Here is a 23,227-nt window from a genome sequence, read left to right as displayed (position 1 = left end):
ATCGAGCTGGGTCCGAAAATAAAGTAGCTGATGCGCTAAGCCAACGGGTTAATCTTCTCTCCCTCATAAGTGTTAAAGTCACTAGGTTTGATAGGCTAGGAAGATTACGTGTCCTGCCCTGACTTTGGAGAAGTTTACCTCGCCTTATCAAATGACACTGATGTCTCACTTGACAGCTATTCCCTTCGCGATGGATACTAATTTAAGGCCAACAAACTCTGCATACCTCGTACATCCATATGTGTCTTCCTTGTATAGGAAATTCATGTTGGTGGCCTTTCTGGTCACTTTGGACGGGATAAAACCATCGAGAAATTTGAACGCCAGTTTTACTAGCCGAGTCTGAAATGTGATGTAGCCAAGTTAATTGGACAATGTAGAACATGTTAGTTGGCTAAGCATCGCAAGGAAAACACTGGCTTGTGTACCCCACTACCAATGCCTGATTGCCTCTGGCAAGACGTGAGCATAGATTTTGTACTTGGTTTGCCACGTACCTTTCGCAAGCATGACTCTTTGTGGTTGCAATCGTTTTTCCAAAATGGCGCACTTTATTTCCTGTTCCAAAATCTCTGACGCTTCAAATGTTGCAAAGTTATATTTTGAGCATATAGTCAAGCTGTATGGCTTGCTGAAAACTATCGTGTCAGATCGAGATGTTCGATTCATGAGCTACTTCTGAAAAACTCTTTGGCACATGGTGGGCACGAAATTAAATTTCTCGACCACCTATCACCCTCAAACTGACGGTCAGACGGAGGTTGTCAATCGTAGTTTGGAAAATCTTTTACGCTATTTGGTGGGTGATCATAACAGAAACTGGGACTTTGTTCTTCCTATTGCTCAGTTTGCATACAACAATTCCATTAATCGGTCTATTGGTATGAGACCATTTGAGGTTGTTCAAAGATTTCGAGCTTGAAAATCTTTGCACCTTCTTCCCATGTCACCGCATGCTAGAGTCTCTGAGCCAGCCGAAGCATTTGCACATCATGTCCATTCATTGCATCAAGAGATCAGTAGGCTAATTGAATCTAGTAATCTTCGTTATAAACTACAAGCTGATTTGTATAAACGTGCTAAAGAATTTCATGTTGGCGACTATGTTATGATTCATAGTGCAGGATCTTTTCAAATCTTGAAACGGGTAGGCCCAAATGCATATGTCATTGATCTCCCTCCTGATTACGGCATTAGTTCTACTTTTGATATTGAGGACTTAGTTGCTTACATACCTCCTTTGCCTGTCCCTGATGCCCCATTTGACACACCAACTCCGCCTCCACCCGATATGCCTGCCTTTGATCCTCACACTTCTCCTTTTCAACCCACATGGAAGGACAAGATAGATATTATTTTGGATGAACAGATAATATCTACTATTGACAGAGGCATTCAATGTTTCCTAGTCCGATGGAGGAACCGTCCAGAGTCTGATAGCACGTGGATTACTCGTGAGGAGCTACAATAGATCGATCCAGATCTCTTGGAGCACTACCAGAGCCGCCCGCTGTCTCGCTTGATGGAGTCGAGTTTCTCTCACCCCGAGAGAGTTGGTACAGACACTAGTCCTAGATCTTCATTCAGGCACGTGTACAGTCGCAGATGCAGGAGGGCAGCTCACTCGATGACACTTTGGCTGGGTGATAGATTAAGAGAGAGAGAGAGAGAGCTTATTTGTGGGGTACTTGGGTCTTTTCTTCTGTAGGGGTATTTTGGGGATTTGCTCTTGTTATGCTGCCTATATAAAGGCTAGTAGGGCTTGTTAACAATTGGTTGTTGAATGAATAGAACTTTTCTTCCATATTGTCTTTGTTGGTGGATTCCAACACCCCGTTGGTGGATTCCGCGGGTTGAGTTGCCATTTTGAATATTGTTCTGCATCAATATTGAATTGGTTGGTTTGGGCCTTTGGGGTGTATCGAATTAAACCGATCGGTTACCAAGATAGTTGATTACCTTGGTTTGAATAGGAGGGAGAGGGAGATGGAGAGAGAGGAAAAGAAAGAGAGAGAGGGAGAGGGAGATTGTGGCAGAGGAGGGGGGAGAGAGGTTGAGAGAGAGATAGAGGGAGGAAGGGGGAGCCTTGTTCCGACGAGGCCTTCCGAGCCCTCCCTCCCTCTCTCTCGGCCTCTCTCTTTCCCCTCTCTCTCCCTCTCTCTTTTCCTCTCTCTCCTCCCTCTCTGGCTCTCTGTTTGTTGGTACACCTTGGAATGGTACGATATGGATCTATCGTGCCAAATCGGTTGTTTGCTAGAATGCCCTTTGGTACTGGTTCGGCGAACCTTCTCTGTAGGAATCAGACCTTTTATCTTTTCAAGGATCAAAAAAATATCACAATTTTAGTCTAAGGAGGTGAATTGTAGTTTAAAAAGGGGAAATGCAGTTATGTAACCAAATGACCTTGAAATTATAAAAAATTGATGCTTGGATAAAAGATGGGAGAATTACATGTTTCATGGTCTAGCAATTGCACCATCTGGAGAAAACCAAATGTTGTAAGCAGTGTAAGCATGATAAATCATAGGGCAAAGAGAAGACTCGAAAGATATCATTACATTCGATGTCATCATCCATTAGCTATGTGTGTATCTGCATTGAAGACATTGAAATAGACAAGAATTCAACCAAATACATAGTTGAATCTCCTGAAGGAGCTGATGTGGTGGTACATGTAGGTGCTCAAGATGATCCATTCATACATCGCTGTCTGTTATTCCTCAAGATTCAAGGCTTGAGTGTTGACTGATAGTAGTCACTCAATACAGGGAGCGAAATATATATGTTAGGGAGATGAGTATGATGAAGAAAAGCATAGTTCTAAATATCGATAATGATCCAGCAAAAAGATGATATTAAATTATTAGCATGTGTAAGATTTGAGTAATTGCCTAAAAGGTCTTAAATATAGCTAAGTAAAGCGCAAAAAAAAAAAGAAAAGAAGACAAACTAAACATTGGTTTGATTAGCTAAAGCTTGAATAGAGAATAGCGACCCTGAGCTGATAGTAACTCACAGAACCTTATGAGCACCCTACTAAGAAGATTCGACCTGATGATCCACCAGCTCCAAAATGGATTAAAAACATGCACTGTATAATATGTGCAATCTCTTTTTTCATTTTACATTGAAGCAAATACAAACAAGCTGCAAAATTTGCTGAGATCCTTTAGGCGTGTCTACCAAGAATTGAAGTCCCAAATTACATGCATGGCTTTCTCTCTGATGATATTGTTGTTTTGTGGGGTGGAAATGACCCATAAATAAAGGACCCTGCATGTTATGCTCTTGTACTCCCAGATGGCGAGTAACTAGCACGATCCGCTTTGGATGCTGTTCAGGAGTCTGAACAGGACAGCTGGGTGTAAAAAGTTATATCAGCTTGCAATACATCAAGAATAGATTACACCAGTCAGATGCAAGTGGCACCAATACATGAGAATGTGATTTATGCACTAAAACTGTATATGTTATCAATTCCATCACCTTAATATTTGATTATTGATGGGTGCCTTTGTCTTTCTACTATTTTACCTTATGGTTTTTAGTAGATTTATTAGAATTATCTTCAATCCAGAATCTTTGCTTGTTGGCTTCACAAGTTCTGTTTCTAAATAAGATTCTCATTTGCTTTGTACATTTTGCATTCTATGGATATTTGTGGCAACTGTAGTCTTTGACCCACAGAGTGGAGGGGGCCTTATATAATCATTCTATTTATATGGTAGTTTCTGTTAACAGATGAAAGGATCTGAAGTTCTGACTCATGATGGAGTACCAGTTGGATATGCTTTAAGCCCCACAGAAACAGTAAGAACTATAAGTACTCTATTGTTAGCTTGTACAGTGACACAAGCAGATATCACCCATTAGCATAAAGGCAGGATGTACTTCCAGTTTGCACTTGTTGATAATTTCCTGGAAGAGTCAAGAATGCACTTAATCTTGGGCATCGAATAAATTTTTCTATTTGAATGTTATATTGAACTATACTCGACGGATTTATGGTAAGATTTGGATTTTATGCTGTTCACTATTAATGAAATAATATCAATATGTTAAAAATTAAAAGCTCTTTATATGGCTTATGCTTGTTAACAGGTCAACTATGTGTCTGCACATGACAATGAAACTTTGTTCGACATAATCAGTTTGAAGGTATACTCAAACTATATTTTTCTGATATATAGTTCTCTATTCTCACATTATTCATTCCATATATTTCAAATTTTTTGCCACTTAAAATGATCAAGTATTGGTCATTTTCCTTGAAGTATTTTATAAGATTAAATCATTGTCTTCCAATTTTACTTAGCACAATATCCTTCTCTAGATCCACACTTTATCATGTTGGCACCAGGTCAGCACATTTTTGTCACCCTCCAGCAAGGTTCGCGGTACCGATCGTACCGACGTACCGGTCGGCTCCGGTATCGGTATGGTACCGTTGCCGAACCGAGCCGAACCGATACCGTACCGATAGGGTACATTTAGCGACCCATCGTCGTTTTTTTTTTTTTTGGAGTTTTTTGGATGTTTTTATGTTTAGGTTTAAGGTTAAAACTAGATGATGCAACTTATTACTTCCAAATGATTCAAATAATGAGATGAAGAACATAAAAAAATTTCAAATTAAGATACAATCAATTACATACGTTTAAATCACTCTCGAATATCTAAAATTGGGTCGAATGGCGATGCTTCTCGTCAATATCTGGATCATCAGCATAATATGGAGGCAGATCAACCCATTTCTCTAACCAAGCGGCATTGTAGTCTTGTATGCTCAATCCTCGAGGAATGCGCGTTGGATCATAAGAACTCTCGGATCTCTCACTGAAGCTCTGGCTCTGAGAGGTGTCTTGATAAGGGGCCCATCCGAATATGCCGGCACTAAAATCCGATCCGTAAGATCCTCCGGGCTGCGCAGGATAGTAGCTACCGGAAGATGACTCTGATGCACCATATCCATAGACTGGCTGAGGCCGCGGATAATAGGAAGACTCGGAACTTGATACATCAATGGATTCGACTCCATATGGAAGGTCATCTGCAGCTGCATCCTGGCCTCTTGAACGACCTCGAGGAGCTCTTCTTCGATATGCAATGGTATCTGACCGGCCTATATCAGACGGCCTACCGTGGTCCGTATCTTGTGTAGTATGTGTAAACTGAGACTCACCGGTGTATCGAAAACCTCCCTCCGGCTGTGTCTCATAACTAGTACCATACTGTCCTCCACTTCCTCCATGGCTAGTAGATCCATCACCACCAGAATCTTCATCGCTGCTGGTCCAAGTCTCCTCGACACTCTCCATTGGGGCTCTTTCCTTTCCTTTTCTTGTTTGTTGGGATTGACGCCCTCCTGATCGAGTCGACTGGGTAGTAGAGCGTCCTCGTCCTCGCATGAGAGGATCATCTCTCTGAACGGGAGCATCGGACCAGTCATGCGGTGACTGGCTCCCCTCTAGCCACGTCATATCAGCTGTAGGAGTGCGTGGAATGTTGCGCTCAACCCATTGCTGTGGATCGACTATAGCCTCGGTGGCTATGATACTGGCTGGTCGTCGAGGTGATCCCGGCTCATCAAGCTCGGGCTCCTGCTGCTGGGCCGCAAGCCAGTCGAGCATAGGATTATCATCATCATCTGTAAAAGTTCTATAGATGGGATCTGCATACTTGAGCTCCACTTTCTCTTGAATGCATTTTAGCCTCAACCGTAGATTGTAGTGCACATAAACTAAGTCGTTGAGGCGCTTTTGTGTCAAACGGTTCCTTTGCTGTGGATGAGGCCGAAGGTGGACCAGTTGCGCTCACAGCCAGTCGAGGAGACCGTTTGGGAGAGAATCCGGATAGCTATCCGCTTAAGATTTTTTGCGGATCCGCCAAAATGAATCCACCATTCAGCTGCAAAAATATTAAAGATAATTACATTTTATATATATGATGGCCTCATAGTTGAAGATAATTCAGATGCAAAAATGTCTTGCAGATTTGTATTGTACCTGGATTCATAGTTGTCTTGCTCACGACAGCTGGTCGCTGTCCAAAGCTGTGGCTACCCTCTCTAAATAATTTGGTCTGTGGAAAGAAGCTTGTTGTAGTATGTCAATAATATAAGATCTGATATATTTACATATGTTACTAAATCATAGTTACCTCTTCTATACATAACGCGGCGACTTCTGGATCAGGCTCCATCTTATAAATAACATTACGCAGAGCATGAAGAAGTTCATCATCCATACCAATTCCACTCTCGTACTGAAACCGGGGATTCAGATAGTATGCTGCACATAGATGACACCATCTTAGTATAACTATACAAATATATCAATCAGTATAATTATCAATATTATCGCTTACCTGCTAGATGCAATTTCCTACCCATTTGGGCTCCCCACCGCCGCTCAATGATGTCGATGTACTCCTGGGCATGGGCTACATCTGCCTCCATGATCTGAGCCTTTGCCTTCTCCATCATGTGATACAAAAAGCCCATCTGGGGATACCTCTCGCTATCCACGGCCCGCAGCACTTCATATAATGGTTTGATAGCCTTGACTATCGCATTGGCCCGCTGCCAGAATGACTGCCTGCTTACCAAGTCTTCCATCCTGCTTCCTTCAGTGCCGGCCTGGGCATATCTACTTTCCTGCCACTCGGGACTAACAAACATCTGACGTAGGGCTCCTTTCTTCTCGATAAGGCTATCAAGTGCAATGTAATTCGTAGCAAACCGTGTGACTCCTGGTCTAAGAATTTCTCCCCCTGCATACCTTCTCATTAATGAAAGAACCCAAGTATGGCTATAAATATACCTGGTGATGCATTGGGCTATCTCCACCGTATGTTGCACCCTACGGATCTTTCCAATATCCATCAGGATGAGGTCGATGCAATGTGCAGCACATGGGGTCCAGAAAATTTGTGGTCGCCGCTCCATCAAGACCTGCCCGGCCAACTTATATTGCGGTCCGTTATCAGTGACGACCTGCACGATATTCTCCTCTCCAATCTGATCAATCACCTCCTCCATAAGTCTGAGGATGTATGAGGCGTTGTGCACCTTATCCGAAGCATCAACTGACTTGTGGAAGAAGGTCTTCGTATCACAGTATGTCAGAAAGTTGATGATGGCCCGCTTTGTCGGACCGGTCCAACCATCACACATCAGAGTGAGCCCATATGTGGGCCACTTGCTTTTATATGAACCAATCCAATTCTCTAGCTCTTCCTTATTGTTGTCAAGAAGCTCACCGTAGATGTCCCTCGGACCTGGAGGATCAACACCGGGACCGGCAGTCTGTATGGCAGAAATGGCAGACTTGTAGTATGTATTGTCTGCAGCATTTGCTGGAATGTGGCTGAAGTGGAATCAGGATCCAATAGCTCGCCACATATCCTTCTTCTTCTCTTTCTTCCACATTGTGTCTACTCTTTGCTGCTTCGAATCTCTTCTGGGGAAGGCATGCGGATCTACATCATGGATTGACGCACCTGGTGGAATCCCTCCGGAAGACTTCTTTCGGCTACCAAAACCATCCAGGATAGATGCAATCCGGCTACGTCCTCTGCCCTCGCCCTCCCTGACTGATGTTGTCCTTTGAAACTCTGGATCTTGTCTGCTTCCACCAGAATCGGCGCCCGACTCAAAAAACGAGGGCCAAATTGAGCCCGATGCCTCGCCACCTCCTCCTGCTGCCATCGATCATCCAGACTCGCCCGCATGGCAGCCTGGATCTGTGCCTCCTCCTCATCTGGACCCTCGGCCTCCTGTGACTCCATCAAGTGATAGGAAGGTGCTTCTGCAGCTTGGCGTTCCACCTCCGCTTTCTGCTTGGCAGCCCTCTCCTTGGCTGCTTTGATCTCAGCGAGGTTTTTCCTCATCAGCTGACGGATGGTCGGTGGGCACTCCGAGCATGCAGATATCTCACGAGAATTACCGGCTAAGTGCTGCTTTAATCTGATTACTCCTCCTCCTTTGAAGCACTTGTGGCAGTAATTGCACTGAAACTGGTGACGTTCACCGAGCATCTTCCCATGCTCCCAGCCAATATTACGCTCTTGGGGTTGCCCTCTCCTTGATGGCTCCATTCCTACGACCACATTAATTTTTTTCAATTTTTATTTTTTTGTAATTAAAAATTAATTTTTAAATTTATTAATTAAATTATAAATTATATAAATTCTGTAAAAAAAAGTTAATGTCATTGAATCATTGAATCATTTCCTAATTTTTGACAATTAAATTAAATTATATATCAACAACATATAAAAATTTCAAAATGAAATGGAATCATTGAATCATTTCCTAATTTTTGGCAATTTTTGACTTAATTTTTTAAAGCAATTTAAATGAAATATTAAAAAAACAATGTAGGGGAATTTTACCTTATTTTGTTTTTGCTGGATTTTTCTTCAAGAAAAACGACGCTCTCCGACCTTTCTAATTTTTTTTCATGCCTTTGTCTTTTCCTTTCTCTTCTTTTCCTCCTCCTTTCTCTTTGCCTTTCCTTCACTTAAGCTGATGCACTTGTGGCTTCAGCCTTCAGCATTCGGTTGGCTTTTATAGCCAACCGTTGGGTCACTGTGGCACTTTGAAAAGTGCCACTGTGAGCCACAGCGCGGCACTTTCGAAGTGCCGCGCGAAGTGCCGCACAAAGCGGCACTTTCGGTCGCATTGCCGCACAAAGCGGCAATTTAAACCTCCCGCTTTCAAAGTGCCGCATAAAACGGCACTTTGAAAGCTCAAAGTGCCGCACAAAACGGCACTTTGAAAGCTCAAAGTGCCGCACAAAACGGCACTTTGAAAGTGCCACTGTGGCACTTTCAAAGTGCCTGAAAGTGCGGCACTTTCAAAGTGCCTCTGCCAGAGGCACTTTGAACCAGCGTTGTGGCACTATCATAGTGCCACAGCGCTGGCACCTCATTGCCAGCACCGAACCGGCTCGGTTCGCACCGGTTCGATCATGTACCGGTGCGAACCGAGCGGTTCGCACCGGTTCGAGCATGTACCGGTGCGAACCGCCTCGGTTCGCACCGGTATGGTGCTCGAAACCATCGGTTCCGACCCATATTGGGTCGGAACCGATTTACACACTGGAACCGGACCGGTTCCAGTCGGTACCGGTCCGGTTCGGGCTGAACCGACCGGTACAGGTCGGTTCAGCAGACCCTGCCCTCCAGCCTCTACCATTCTTGCCTAAGAATGCCCTGAGCTCCGTTGCACTTTCCCCTCTCATCTACGTGAGTAAATTGAAGATATATGATGATAAATTCTATTAGAAGATCTTTGATAATAAGTGAAGGGGAAATAATAGATTGAGTTTAATAGCATATTAGATAAATAGGAGCAAGAAAAAACAGACAAAGATTACATGGATACATTATAAAAAAAAATTTGTTGCTTCTCTTCTGCACTCTTAATTCATAAGTGACCCTCTTCACTCTTAAACTCCCACTCTTCACTACCAAAAATGTACATGAGAGATTTTTAACTAAAAAGGATTGGTACATAAGATGTATCAAATCAGGACCTCACACAAACTAGCTAGCCAGAAGGTATTTCTTTGAGTTCCTTAACCATGTATAAGTATTCAAGATCTTCATGCTACATAGCCGATTTCGAACTAAACACATGCTTGCATGGGTTCTCTCATACTCCCCTTGTTTAAACCCTAGTATTCTTGCCAGGCTAAGGGTTCAATCTCAAGTAGAATCACATGTCAAACACAATCGCATACCACAATCAGCTCATGGTCAGATCCAAAAGGGCCAATGCTATAGCATCTCCTAGTCTAGATGGATCGTGGGTTAGTCTACTCTAGTACTATTTGTAATAGTCTAGGACTTCTCCCAAAGAGGCTAAGCTAGAAGGTTTTTTTTTAAGGTTCATTAGCCTTGTATAACCAGTATGGGACTAAACACATGCCTTACAACATAACATACTGCCTATTAGCCTTCCATTTTCTCAAGTTATAGATGTTTTTACTATTTTGGTTTTAGGAATGGAGAGATTTTTTATTTGAAACAAAAAAAAGAACATAAAGAAAATTTAAAAAGGAAAGATCATCTCTAATTTTCTTTCCCCCTTTCCCTTTTGGGCTCGTTTGGTTCGCGGGAAGTATTTTCCCTCCTAGGAATATGATTCCTGGGAATCAGATTCCTAGGAAGAGGATACCTAGGAAAGTACTTTTGGCATGTTTGGTTAACCATGGGAAAGTGACAAATTTCCAAAGTGCTTATGTTTGGTTGACCATCCACTTTCCTAGGAAAGTTAAGTATAATTCCTATTATGCCCTTAATAAAAATTAGGTCTTTAATGCCTCTTTAATGCTTCTTTAATGCTGAAGGGTCTTTTTGGGAAAAAATAAAAAAGGAGTGATTCCCACCTCATGGGAAAGTAACTTTCCCATGTTTCTGATGGGAAAGACTTTCCCATGAAATGTGGGAATCATATTCCCATGGGAATACAACTTTCCCATCTCTCTCCTTTGAAAACTCCAACCAAACAAGAGGCATTTCATTACTTTCCCGTTGACCACACTTTCCCCCCTCCTTTTCCTGTGAACCAAACGAGCCCTTTATTCTAGCTGGACTAGAAGCCTCAAATCCTTGGTCACATAACTTACAATGCTAATATGGGTCGAAAGAAAGCCAATCAAATGTACACCTCCATTATAACGATTTTTGCCGCAATAGCAGCAGCTTCTAAATCCATGACCCAAATCTACTTTAAGAGCATCTCGGGGTTGCGCCTTGGCCACCAAATCCTAAATCATACCATATCCTCCATCAATGAGTGTCGTTTCCATCCATTACTTGAATGTAATGTTAGACTATTCTCAATTTAGAATCATCGACTTCCCTAACACTAAATAGTTGTCCCCGCACTCATTGCCAACATAAAAGATGCTACCCACCAAGTCATTCTTACCCAAATTTTGTGACCTAGAGCAAGCTATAGGTCTTATTACTATCTAGCTATCTGAGTTGCCTCCTATCATCGCTGCTTGCATCTAATGCTCTTGTTCTAAATGCAACTTTGGCCAAGGTTCGCAAAACCGATATCATGAGTCATATCGGCCAGGTACATCATCGGTACCGTACCATATTGTACCGACACATGATACTCATATTGGTATGTCGGGTGCTAGTTTATCCAAAACCCTAAGCTTTATCCTTAAATTGAGAGAGAGAGAGAGAGAGAGAGTCAGGGGGAGTGGGAGGGATGTACTATCCTGACATTCTACTGATACTGGCAGAGAAGATGGCGATGGTGGAAGCGGTGGATGAATTGCGGAAGAGAACATCAAGGGCGATGGTGGGCTAGCAAGTTGCAATGTTGGCTTCAAGGTTGAGAGCCACTGACGGGGTTAACGTCAAGTCAGGTGAGGGGATTAGGATCGGCAGACGAGGGGATGGATCGACAGAGGTGATAGAGAAAGAGAGGAGAGGTCGAATCAAGATCAAGAGAGATTTCATTGGAGATTTCATTCCTACACCTTTTCTTATCTTAATTCTGGCAAGTAAGAGCTCAATTATCTCCAAAGAATTCTGAGTTGTGGCAAAAGATTGTGAAGATGGTGTAGTAGTGATGGCTCATGTAATGATCTAAAACCTCGCCCAAAAAGGCTAGCTAAGAGATATTATCTAGGTTTCTGGCCTATATGAGAACCTAAAATTTTCTCAGTGCACGAGTCATCACATACTACCTTTGTTTAAGCTTGGGCATCCTCGTTGGACTAAGGTTATAAATCTAGTTACAATCACCACGATCATTCCATGGTCAGTAACAAAAAGGCCTATGCTGCAGCATCTTCTAATCTACATGGGCTACGGGCTGGGTTTACTCTGATACAATTTGTAACAACCTAAGACCTTATCCAAAAAGGTTAGCTAGAAGGTATTATTTAGGTTTCTTTGCCCTATATAAATACCCATGATCTCACCAATGCATAACAGATGTGGCACATATGGTCACACTAGTCCTCATATGGTATACAATGTAACTAACCAACTGAATCCAAAAGTGTAAGTCATAAGGAAAGGGTCAACAAAGAGTATTAGGCTTAACACCTGGCCCCTCACATGCGGCCCAGACCATACACATGGAAGGTTAATCGAGTCGAGATAAGAGTCAATAACAAATAATCAAGAAAAACTAAATATGCAATCGAGTTGGAGGGGATTCAATCCCCTGACCTTCAAAGAACTTGAGCACCAAGGTTTTGAATACTGTGGGACGAGGCCACCCCAGATTTTTCATAAAATGGGATGCCCCATGTATTCTCCCATACAGGTTCATTTCCTAACTCATCCTATCTTGAAACTGTGGATAGTGGGACGTCCTAGCATCCTACCAGTATTTAAAACCTTGCTAAGCTCTAATACTATGTTAATTAACCAATTGATTGAAAGCTTAAGATGATAAATAAAACGATATTTGAACTAAAAAGGCTAACCAAAAGTTATAATTCGGGATCCTTGTTCCTGTTTAAGTACCTAATATCTACATAATGATTAACCTATATGGGAGCAAAGACATGTCGACATAGATCCTCCCACACCTCTTGTTTAGGCCTCAGCGCCCTTGCCATAGAAAGGGTCTTATTACAAATTCAATCCAAATATTACAACCAGCTCATGGTTAGCCCTAAAAGGGCTCATGATGCAGTCATGGTTTGTCGTACCGGCCTGAACTGTGCAGTACAAGGTGTATCATACCGATCGGTATCCGTATATGGTAAAAGAGGTGAATCGACACCTGTATGGCGAAAAGATCCTATAGTATATTGTACCAATATTGTGCTAGTATGACACCGGTACGGGGTCCGATATCGAGACCACGAACCTTAGCTACAGTATTATCTAGTCACACATGGGTCGTGTCTTGTATCCATGCTGATGCCATTTGTAATGACCCATGATCTCCCAAAAAGGCTAGCCAAAAGTTATAATATGGGGTCTTTGGTCCTTTTTAAGTAACCCAAAATCTTTCCAATGCACAACCAATGTGAGATTAAACATGTCCTAAGGTCCTCACTTTAATGGTCAGCATTCAGCAATGAATATCAGTCTCAACATAGAATACCTATAACCAATTGTTCTGGTGGTGCATAATCCTGATGGATGGTACAGGTGGTCCATGGTGCTGAAAAAATTCTTGGTCACTAATTCGTTCTTATCATGCCTCTCCTCATAATTATCTTTTTTTAAATTCTTGTGTAGTTAGATTATATGTTCAAATCATCATTAGCCTCCAATCTCACCTCTTTATTTTTCATGCAATGAGAGCATGCATCGTGCAGGCCATTGTGCTTGTCGCTTCAAATAGTTTCCTTTTCTGCTTACATAGAATCTGGTTATTTTGTTTGCAGACTGCACTGGAACTCTCAGTAGATGACAGATGTAGGATAAATCATTTGGCCTCCAGTCTTGTAGCTCTTTCACAGGTCTGTCTTGTGCTTATTAGTCATGCATACATTGTATTCTACATATAATCTTGCTTTTTTTTGTTGATATTTTCCTTAAAGATTTCATACATATGGTAAATGCGGGAGGTACTTTTTTTTCTTTTTATTATGTCATCTGCTTTTTTGAGTTTCGCCACTGGTATTAGAAATAAGCATTTGTTGACTGAATCATGTAGTATGCTACTCTGGGTTGATAGGGATTTTCAGCATTTTTCAGCTCCATGAAATGACAAGGAATGAGTAGTGAACGTTGTAATTTGTAGCATGCATGATAAAAAGTTATGTTTCACCAGTAAAATGGCAAATAGCATTATCTTTTGTCTCAAGATGGGTCTACCTAGATGATCAGAGATCTGATCTTTCTTTCTCAATCAAGAAAGATCAGAAGTCCCTTATGTAGGGCCAAATAAATAAATAGATAAAAATGATGGTGTTTTAGTCATGAAATAGTAGAATGCTGCCTACATCATTGTGATAGAATAGAACAATAGCAAAAAGTTGGAAAATATTAAGATTTTAGAATCATTACTCCTAATATTTTATTCCATAAGAGTGTCAAGCTTTAGTTTTAGCCACGACCAAAACAACTGAATATTATAAAATATAACAGTGGTAAGTTTGTTTGGGTTGTTGAAGCAGAAATTAGTTTCCGATGCATGAATTAGACCTTAAACTATGTATGCCTCATTATATTATATTTAGACCAAGGTTCACCATCCCGTACTGAACCGGGCAGTACGAGGCATACCGTATCATATTGGTTCAGTACCGGTACATAATACGGGGGGCATACTGACACTCAGTATGCCGAACCAGCTCATACCGTACCGTACTGATATAGTGATTGTGTGGCACTGGTATGGAGATCGGTACCGAGATAATGCACCTTAATCTAGACATTTCAAATTTATCACCAATTTCTAAGATTCGCTAAAGGTGTCCATACAAAGCAGACAAAACCTTTGGAGGCCAGTTTTGTATTGCTTATCAAATATACTAAATTGATCATCTCCATCAGAATCCCTCTTGTCATTAATCACTGTTCTGACATATAGCTATTAAACCCGGCAATTTAAATTTTTGTTGCAATTCAAAAGGACCATGACCAAAAAATATAAAATCCATCATAAGTTTGCAACCTTTACGGGTGATTGGTAATTTACTGATTATTCAATTTCAAACTAACTTTTTGTTTCTACCTCAGGTAATTTGGTGATTGGTTTCCTAAATGCCATGTGCATTCATCCTTAGATTTCTATGCATCTTAACTGATATAAGGGGAAAATTTACATATTAACCCCATTATTTCTTACATGAGGGCATTGAAAGACACAAGATTGCAAGCTTGCTAGGATTAATCGAAAAGGAATAGAAATGTTGGATATGCAATAAATTCCTTAGAATTATGATATATAGCTTAACTATGGCTAAATATATTTTAAAAATCTACCATGAAATCAGATGGTGAAATTTTGCTAGAGATAAAGAGTATTGATGCATGACTTTGACCTCAATAATGGATATATTGGCTACACTGACCCAAATACTGGAGTAAGAACAAAATGAGACCTTGCTAGTTGTCCTAGTTTTAATTCCTATAGAATCTCTCAGTCTGTAACAAGTAGTTTATACTGCTAAAATTCTATCTGGTGCCAATCAACTGCGGCGAGAATGTGTTTCTTGTGTAGGAGCTTCCATTATTTGCCCCAGAGATCTTGTGACCCCTCTAATCCCAATGTCTCTATAGAAAGTTGTCCTTTGTTGATGCTCATTAGCACCAATTTTCCCACTTTCTCTTCTACGTTAATATATTAGGAATTTCATCTTAGTGCACACATAGGGCACTAACTTCGTGCTTGTGTTTTCTGACCTGCCCATGCTGTCTGCAGTTTAGTTTACTTTAAAGCCAATCATATTCATGAAAGCTCAAATGTCATGGTGACCAGCATCCAATATTGTTAGCATCTAAGATGGTTCGGCTTTTTCTAACAACTCTCGAATTCTATTTCCCTCCCTACAAGTGAGGTTCCAACCAAGTGTAAGCCATTCATGAAGACAAGATTTGCTTTGACATCTGGGTTTAACAAAATATGATACCAAGGATGAATGACCTTCATTTATACTCGAATGACAACCTTGTCCATTTTCCTGGTGATCATCTTTGTTATGAATTGACCCCTTTTTGTTAGATACAAGCATGAAAGTTCCTTGATTGATCTCCTTATTAAGGTCTTCATGTAGCCTCTTCTTGGCCTTTTCTGCACTCTTCCCACAAGTTTTGGCACCTTTTTTGGCCTCTCTTTCCTAGTTTGAGCGCTTCCCATCATGGAATGCCGTACCGGCCTGTACCGGCTGGTACGGGCCGGTACGTACCGGTCCGGTCCTAGACCGGTACTGGAACCACTAAAAAACCGGTATTTTTCAGTTTTTTAGCCGAACCGGCCGGTACGGGTGCGTACCAGCCGGTTCAGAGCCCGTACCGGCCTCGTACCGGTGCGAACCGGCCGGTTCGCACCGGTACGATTTTTTTTTTTTTAAAGAACCACAGCGCCTCGCGCTGTGGTTCTTGAAACCACCGGTACCGGCCGGTACGTACCGTACCGGTCCGGCCGGCCACTGGTACGCCGACCGGTACCGGTACGGCGGACCTGGAAGCATGTTATCTTTGTCTTTCGATCTTATTAGCTCTCAGATGATCAGATCAGAATAATGCCTTCTTTAAACACTGTAGGTGGCATTAGCTCATTCCGCATGTTGAAGAATTGAAGAATGTGATTATTGTATCAGTACTTAAATCAATCACAAGCCTGTTAACTGTTTTACAAGTCTTGTGGTTACCTATAGCCTTGAGGATGCTCGCTGCTGCATATGTTTAGGCTTGTGTTCACCCCATACTCAGGGATTATGCTCCAATATTACCTTTTCCTGTTGATAACAAGGTCTTTTCAAATCTCATTTGGTAATGGGAGTTGTCAGCTGGTCTTATTTGTTCAAGAGTTCCCCTCTGCCTAAAAAACAAAATAAAGAAAACTTGTAATGCACTTTTTGCGCATGTGTAGTCGGCCAATATTTCTTTCTATGTTCACAATGTAGCTGATTATGCTTCCTTTGATACTTATCAGTGCTGATTGGGTTAGTGATTGATCAATGTACCAGTTGCTAGATTTTATATCCTTCTTTGGTGGTTTCTTCATCTTCTGAGCTACCAAGAAACAAGATATTGACAGGTCGAATACATTATGATTACTTACTGTACAGTAGAAGCTTTTCTGTTTTGTCATCTTTCATGTAGACTCGCGTTTCACATTTGGTAGTCCTAAGCCTCTTTACTGTGTCATCCTCTGTTCTGTTCATACAGCAAGTCTATTTTTTGAAAGCAGTAGAATGAGATTGATCATTGCTTTGTTTGCCACTTTTGTCTACATATTTTATAGCTTTAGTGTATTATGCCTATTTAGCAACTTTCAAACCTCTTCATGAAGACCCCTTATATCCCATGTTCTAACATTCATTAGGAAACTATTAACAAAAACAAAATTCCTATGATCATGTGATGCCAAATTGGATCGACGATGTCTTCTGATCCATCCATTACAGCCCTAGTTTGAATTCCCAAACCTCCGCATAGGGTCAATGGTCAGGTCAGTCAACTTCAATTGGGTCAGAAACTTCCTGACCCAAATCTAATCAGAATTTGATTAGCCTAGAGTGTTGCGGTCCCAACTATATTCTAATCAACCTGGTCAATATAATAAATCATTTAAGAAATAATAATCTAAAATAAGAACACTTGAAAAATTGCCTACTCTATGTCTTCTCCAATGAAATCTCTCTGTCTAACATAGCTCCATGAACCCCCTTTACCTTTATTTGAATCATCCCCCTCGCAATGAACCACTCTATGGCCCAACCTTTCTCCTTATCCTCCTCTCTCCATGTGTGGAGGTAATTAGATCGATTTAAGGGCATTCCGATCTAACACTTGCCTACACCATCATGACAATCTTGTCTCCAATTCAAGGAAGCGGAACCAGGTCATCATTGATGGGGGCAGATGGCATGGCAGCGAAAGAAAAAGGAAAAGTACATGAGATGGAATGCACTAAGGATGCAACAAGTGCAACAACATCCAACAATTCCCCCTTTCCTGAGCTCCCTCTCACCCGCCACACATTATCACCCAGCTAGGTTTCCCTCATTGTTTTAAAATCAATGTAGCGACTGCATATGTGGCTACATATGCAAGTTTGGTCCCCTAACAACACCATGATCCCTCTATGCAGTTATTTTACTTGACCAAACTACATATGGGCAAGATAGGTGGCATACTTAGTATTATGCAACCGCATATGCTACCCACTCTTATTCTAGCTCATGCAGGTAGGGTGGGTTCATGCAAATTGGGTGCGAGTTTTGAGCACTAAGCGAAGGAGGACTTCACCTGGCCGCTAACCTCACTCCTATCCTTTAAGACCCTGAATCCTAGGCCCTAATCTCCTAAACTCAAGTGAGGACTGGAGGAGAGGTAGATGGTTTTGACTTTTGAGATTGTTGGATGGTAGCTATGGCACTACAAATCACAGTTATGTCACCGGTCACTGGAAGCTATGACATTGGTAAATGACAATGGATAGACGGCAATAGATGGTTAGATATCCTGTGTTAATTTTCTTGTTTCCTTTTTCTTTTTTGAAGAAAGGTGTTGATGTTATGAATGTCATTGTGTTGTTATCAATGTGCTGCCATTGCCGTTGTTGTCACTGTTATTATTAATGTGTTAATCTATTGCTATGTTGTTTAATTGCTAATTTGCTACTCATACTCTTATTATTGTTAATATAATTAATTTGTTAATAATACTGTAGTATCAATTACTAATTATATTAACAATAATGTTATAATTATCTTTCTTAGTATATTGTTAATTTGTTTTAATGTTATTGCTGTTACTATTGTACTTTTTTGTGCTTTCTTAATATTTAAAAGATACAAAATGCTTATGTGCCTATGTACCACATATACATCATGTGATCTCTTGACCAGCCGCGTATTGGGGATGCCATTTAAAACACTAAACCATGAACTCAAAAAGCCACTGGAAGGGGAAGGCTGGGCACAACTGGTATCGTGTCATTCCGATGCAAAACCAGTAGTGGTATAGGTGTCAAGACACACAAACTTTGTGTACCAATACATACCAGCTGTACTCGTGCATACAAAAGGCACCATACCAACCATACCGGTTTATACCAATGGTTTTTCTTTTTCTATTGCTATCAGTTTAGCTGCATTCGGTGGTACCATACTTTGCTGATGGAAAAAGGCTACATGGTTTAGTATCGGTAGTTAAAAGCTTGCACTAAACTCTCTCTCTCTCTCTCTCTCTCTCTCTCTCTCTCTCTCTCTCTGTGTGTGTTATCCAGACATCTGGTCCATGGTGATGCAGACCCATTGTCTCAATATTAAGTCAAGTTTGCAATGATCTAAGTTCCAACATGTAATAAAAAAAGTTGTTCATGTAATAACTTTTCTTTTATAAGCACCATTACATAAAACTGTCATTTGAAGAGCAAATAATGTGGTAGGACATAATTAAAACATGAACACTTATCCTACTTATTTTTGTTTCAACTTTCAACCAATTGTGTGGCAAAGGATACACCAAGTGAATAGTTGTAAAGACCAACCATCATCTCCTCAGTAAGGTAAAGAACTACCAATGATAAAGGCCAATATTTTTGTGTCATACTTCTTTCATGATATCTCCCTAAGCCACCGATGCCACAATATAGTTAAAGTTTAGTTTAGTCTTTTAATATGGGATTCTTAGAAGATGTCCTATCAAGTTAATTTAGAAACAGAATCTAGATCTTAGTATTATCTGCACTTGGTCCATGATTTCTTCATGAAGAGTTGATATCTTGACAACCAGATCAAACAAGTTTCTTCGAAAAGACAGAAGACACTCAAAGAAGAATCGGGGAAAGAAAAGCATTGAAAACATAAGCTAGTCTTTTAAAATCATGAGCATCTATTTAATAAATGTCAACTTATATTGTCATTTAAATAGATGTATAAAAATAGAAAGCTTAAATGATCCTTTACTTGGTCATATGTTGCTATTGTGTATTAATGTTGTTTCTATAGGATAATGATGACCCATGCAATAGTACCAATAAGAAACTTAAACAATCCTTATCATTGCCTTGATTGACAAGAACTGGTATCCAAAATTTATACTGCCCTTCATCAATTATAATACTAATTCCCAATGTTTTGATGCAACCCTGCCTAATGCTGTAAACTGCGAACATCATATCTTCTATGTGATTCTAAAAGAATTGTGCATATGATAGTACAATCTGCTGGTCATAGAGTAATTTTAATTAGACCAAAACAAAGATGGAGGTCTCTTTTAAATTGAAACATGTATAATTTTGCACCAACGTATGATTTTGAAGCCTTGTACCTTCCATACTCTGTTGCTTAACTTTTATTTTTTTCTACCAATTTTCATTTGATGGTGATACTATGTAACAATGCCTTGTGTCTAATATCTTGGAATTAAGATCATCAGTATGAACTATATTATTTTTCATTCATTAGGGAATACCATTTTTCCATTCTGGTGATGAATTGTTGCGGTCAAAATCCCTTGATCGTGACTCGTATGACTCTGGTGATTGGTTCAACAGGTTAGCTTTGCTATTTTTATTAATGTGGGAATGGATATGCTCCATTAACTCGGACGTTCTCTTGATGAAGCATGTTTGTTTTCCCTATCAATCTTTCAGATGATGTGTAGCATCACCATATTAGGGGAAACAATTACTTATTGGTACACGTGTTGCTGTTTGTATTGACCTAATTTTAACTTTGTGTTTTTCTTCCCATATATTAAGGCTTGACTTTAGCTTTGAATCAAACAATTGGGGTGTTGGACTTCCTCCAAGAGAAAAGAATGAAAAGAATTGGCCTCTGTAAGTATGCGTCTGCCTTTTGTTTGACTAACTAGTGTATCAATATATGGTTTTCTTTACCTCAAACAAGTAATAGTTTTATTTCTTTTCTTTGAAGACATACATATTTTGTGTTTATCGAGGTCAGTGCAGCAGTATATGAACATTAGGTTTTTCTTTTTTATGTTTAGTGTCAATTTGATATATTGAAAATTTATTTTTGCCAGGATTAAGCCACGGTTAGCAAATCCATCCTTCAAGCCTCATAAACATCACATTCTTGCTGCAGTTGACAATTTTGTAGATCTTTTGAAGATTAGATACTCTTCACCTCTATTCCGTCTGATGACAACAAATGCCATTCAGGTATTAATATACTGGGGACGGCAATCAAAGCTGTAAAAAGTATCATACTAATTGATTGATGCAAATTAAAAGTTATTATAAACTAGAATCATTCTATAGAAACTCTTGACCTAAACATTGTTTGGTGTTTAATTACCAAAAAACATTTTTTGTTGTTTCTTTTTTTCAATTAATGCTTTGGATTGAAACATGGACGTATATACATATATTTATTCACAGAGAGAGAGAGAGAGAGAGAGAGAGAGAGATCCAAACCGTTGAACTTGACCTACATTATAAAAAACCATCCATTTTGATACCTATTTGATAATTAGATTAGAGACCACCAAAATACGTGAATTTTGGTTTCAGGCCTTTTCGTCGTGTAAATCATGTTCAACAGTTTGGATCTTGAATTTGAGTGACCTATCATTGATTTGAAGGTGGGCGGACCAATTTTCTGGTCCACCTGAGCACAAAATAGCATATCTCTATATACATGTGTGCACGTATACAGTGAATTAGAGAGCTCGTTCCCTTGAATCATGTCAGCAACATGCAGTGGATCCAAGTGATCTGGACTTCTGTATTCATGCCTACAAGGAAGTGGGAAACAAACGCATGGTATAATTCGTGTAACCAGTGGGCCATGAATTTCTGGTTCTGAGTTAGTCCTATGCAGCCAGTTTTTGATTCAAGCTGAGTGATAATATTCATCAAAGCAGACTTGCACTTGCAATTGCATGACACTGTCATCTCCTTTGAATCTTATCGTATAGTGGTTATATTGTCTCAATTCTCAACTGTTGACTGTCATGTTTTGTTAGGAAAGAGTTCGTTTTCATAATACAGGACCCTCATGGGTCCCAGGAGCCATTGTTATGAGTGTTGAAGATGGACATGAAGGAAGACCTGGCATGGCTCAGCTAGATCCAATGTAATGTAAATGTGCCCCCCCTAACCCTTCTTAGGCAATGATGTGCAGCAGATCATGCAATTTTACATGATGTTAATTGTTTTATCACTTGCTGCAGCTATTCGTATATCGTTATTGTCTTTAATGCATGCCCGACTAAAATCTCATTACAAATTCCTGCATTGAAATCAAGAATGCTTCAGTTGCATCCTGTACAGGTAGTTAATTTTTTGAAGTGATCGGTTTTTTTTAAAAAAATTTTGATAAGGGAGAAAATTCTGATTATGAGTCCTGACTAATGGGGACTTGTGCAGTTGAAATCGGCAGACGAACTAGTTAAAGAATCATCATACGAGGCTGCGTCCGGGTGTTTCACCATTCCTCGGAGAACAACATCAGTCTTTGTTGAAGTTAGGGGCGCTTGAGCATGCCTGGTATCTTTTGCTTTCATAAGAGTGCGAAAGCAGTGAGGATATTGGTAACTGTTTTAGATGCAGTAGCAACATGTCTAAAGTTTGTCATAGAAGAAATTTAGAATTAATTGGAAATATACAAGGCTGATAGGAACAATGCTGTATTTTGACAGTCAAAGGCTGTAGGAGGAATCAGAGCACTACTCTCCAGCAGTTGATTAACTCCATCCTAAAACCTTGAAATAAAAATGCCTTGTGCAACCTTTATGAATGTGACGCTATCGGTGTGGATATGATGCAACTTTTTTGTTTTTTTATCAATGTTTCCAAATTACTGGAAGAGCCAAAATTTTTGTGATGGATGATTCTGTTGTTAGCTTCCACAAATCTCATGCGTCTCTCTGAAGGCTGCATGGTTTAACTGAAATCCACTTCACATGTTTTGACTCATCTGCATCAGATCTGTCAGTGCATTTCGGTCCTTCACAATTACAATCTGTGTAGTGGATCATGTTTTTTAATGGGATGCTGCTGTTTTTTGAGTTGGATAGTGCCCTTTGCAATGGACTAGGAGGATTCGTGGAAGTTTCTGGAACTTTCAGAGTTCCTGTGGTTAAGGTCGATGGCGACATCTAGATAATCCAGCAATAGGGGTTTGCAATGTAGTCAGTGTCCTAGGTTTAGTTTTTGCCGTAGTAGCTGTATTTGAACCTAAATGATAGGTAACAACTGATACGATTTCCACATTCCGACCGTCACCTGCCTCCTTTGCCCCATGCTGCCCGTTTCCCGCAGTACAACGTTTGCGAGTTCTATAAGATTATAATGTGTTTAAAATATCAGCATCATAAGATCCTAGAAAGCGACATATCAGGCCATTTTCTGCATTATGTTGTGCTTCCACTTTTTCTCCTTTTCATTTTCTTCTTGAAATCCCCAGGGACCGAAGCATCCGAAATCCTTCGAATATATGAGTGGACGATGCTCTCCCATTCTAAAGCATATGGAACTCTTTGTTAGAGCTCAAAGTCGTCGTCCAATTTTTCCTTGTGTCTTGCCTCGTGAGTCTATGAACGAGCTCATGCTAAAATAAAGTTGATGCACAATTGGGCATCA

The 23,227-nt window shown here is 40.3% G+C and overlaps 2 protein-coding genes across 9 annotated transcripts in view; one reads left to right on the top strand and one right to left on the bottom strand.

Moving 5' to 3' along the window:
- The window catches only part of LOC103719990 (pullulanase 1, chloroplastic), a 100,504-nt gene extending 77,943 nt beyond the window's left edge, over positions 1 to 22,561 (top strand). For 2 of the 8 annotated variants that reach the window (XM_039123540.1, XM_039123539.1), the window contains exons 20-28: positions 3,742 to 3,810; positions 4,102 to 4,158; positions 13,383 to 13,457; positions 20,085 to 20,173; positions 20,381 to 20,458; positions 20,665 to 20,803; positions 21,610 to 21,719; positions 21,817 to 21,916; positions 22,013 to 22,534. In XM_039123540.1, coding sequence (XP_038979468.1) covers positions 3,742 to 3,810; positions 4,102 to 4,158; positions 13,383 to 13,457; positions 20,085 to 20,173; positions 20,381 to 20,458; positions 20,665 to 20,803; positions 21,610 to 21,719; positions 21,817 to 21,916; positions 22,013 to 22,123 — 828 coding nt within the window. In that variant the 3' untranslated portion in view covers positions 22,124 to 22,534. Of the gene's footprint in view, positions 1 to 3,741; positions 3,811 to 4,101; positions 4,159 to 13,382; positions 13,458 to 20,084; positions 20,174 to 20,380; positions 20,459 to 20,664; positions 20,804 to 21,609; positions 21,725 to 21,816; positions 21,917 to 22,012 lie in introns of those variants that run through there. The other 6 variants (XR_005510655.1, XR_005510656.1, XR_005510657.1 and 3 more) reach the window with 6 other exon arrangements.
- Positions 5,887 to 7,383, bottom strand: LOC120109905. The gene is made up of 3 exons (XM_039123543.1): positions 6,367 to 7,383; positions 6,160 to 6,290; positions 5,887 to 6,081 (listed from the first exon to the last, which is right to left on the bottom strand). The coding sequence occupies exons 1-3, from the start codon at positions 7,172 to 7,174 to the stop codon at positions 5,953 to 5,955; spliced, it is 1,068 nt and encodes a 355-aa protein (XP_038979471.1). The 5' UTR covers positions 7,175 to 7,383; the 3' UTR covers positions 5,887 to 5,952.
- Positions 22,562 to 23,227: the final 666 nt, after the last annotated feature.

Source organism: Phoenix dactylifera, chromosome 2 (assembly GCF_009389715.1).
Source record: "Phoenix dactylifera cultivar Barhee BC4 chromosome 2, palm_55x_up_171113_PBpolish2nd_filt_p, whole genome shotgun sequence".
NCBI lineage: Eukaryota > Viridiplantae > Streptophyta > Magnoliopsida > Arecales > Arecaceae > Phoenix > Phoenix dactylifera.
Note: the sequence above shows the minus strand (reverse complement) of the source record. Positions and strands in the feature narration are given on the sequence as shown.

Bases quoted from the DNA above. Each gene is read 5' to 3' on its own strand.
- LOC120109905 (XM_039123543.1), bottom strand. From the start codon at position 7,174: ATGTGTGATGGTTGGACCGGTCCGACAAAGCGGGCCATCATCAACTTT. The intron at 6,291-6,366 runs GTAAGCGATAAT...ATCTATGTGCAG, and splicing joins TAGGAAATTGCATCTAGCAG to CATACTATCTGAATCCCCGG. The intron at 6,082-6,159 runs GTAACTATGATT...TTCTTTCCACAG, and splicing joins CCGCGTTATGTATAGAAGAG to ACCAAATTATTTAGAGAGGG.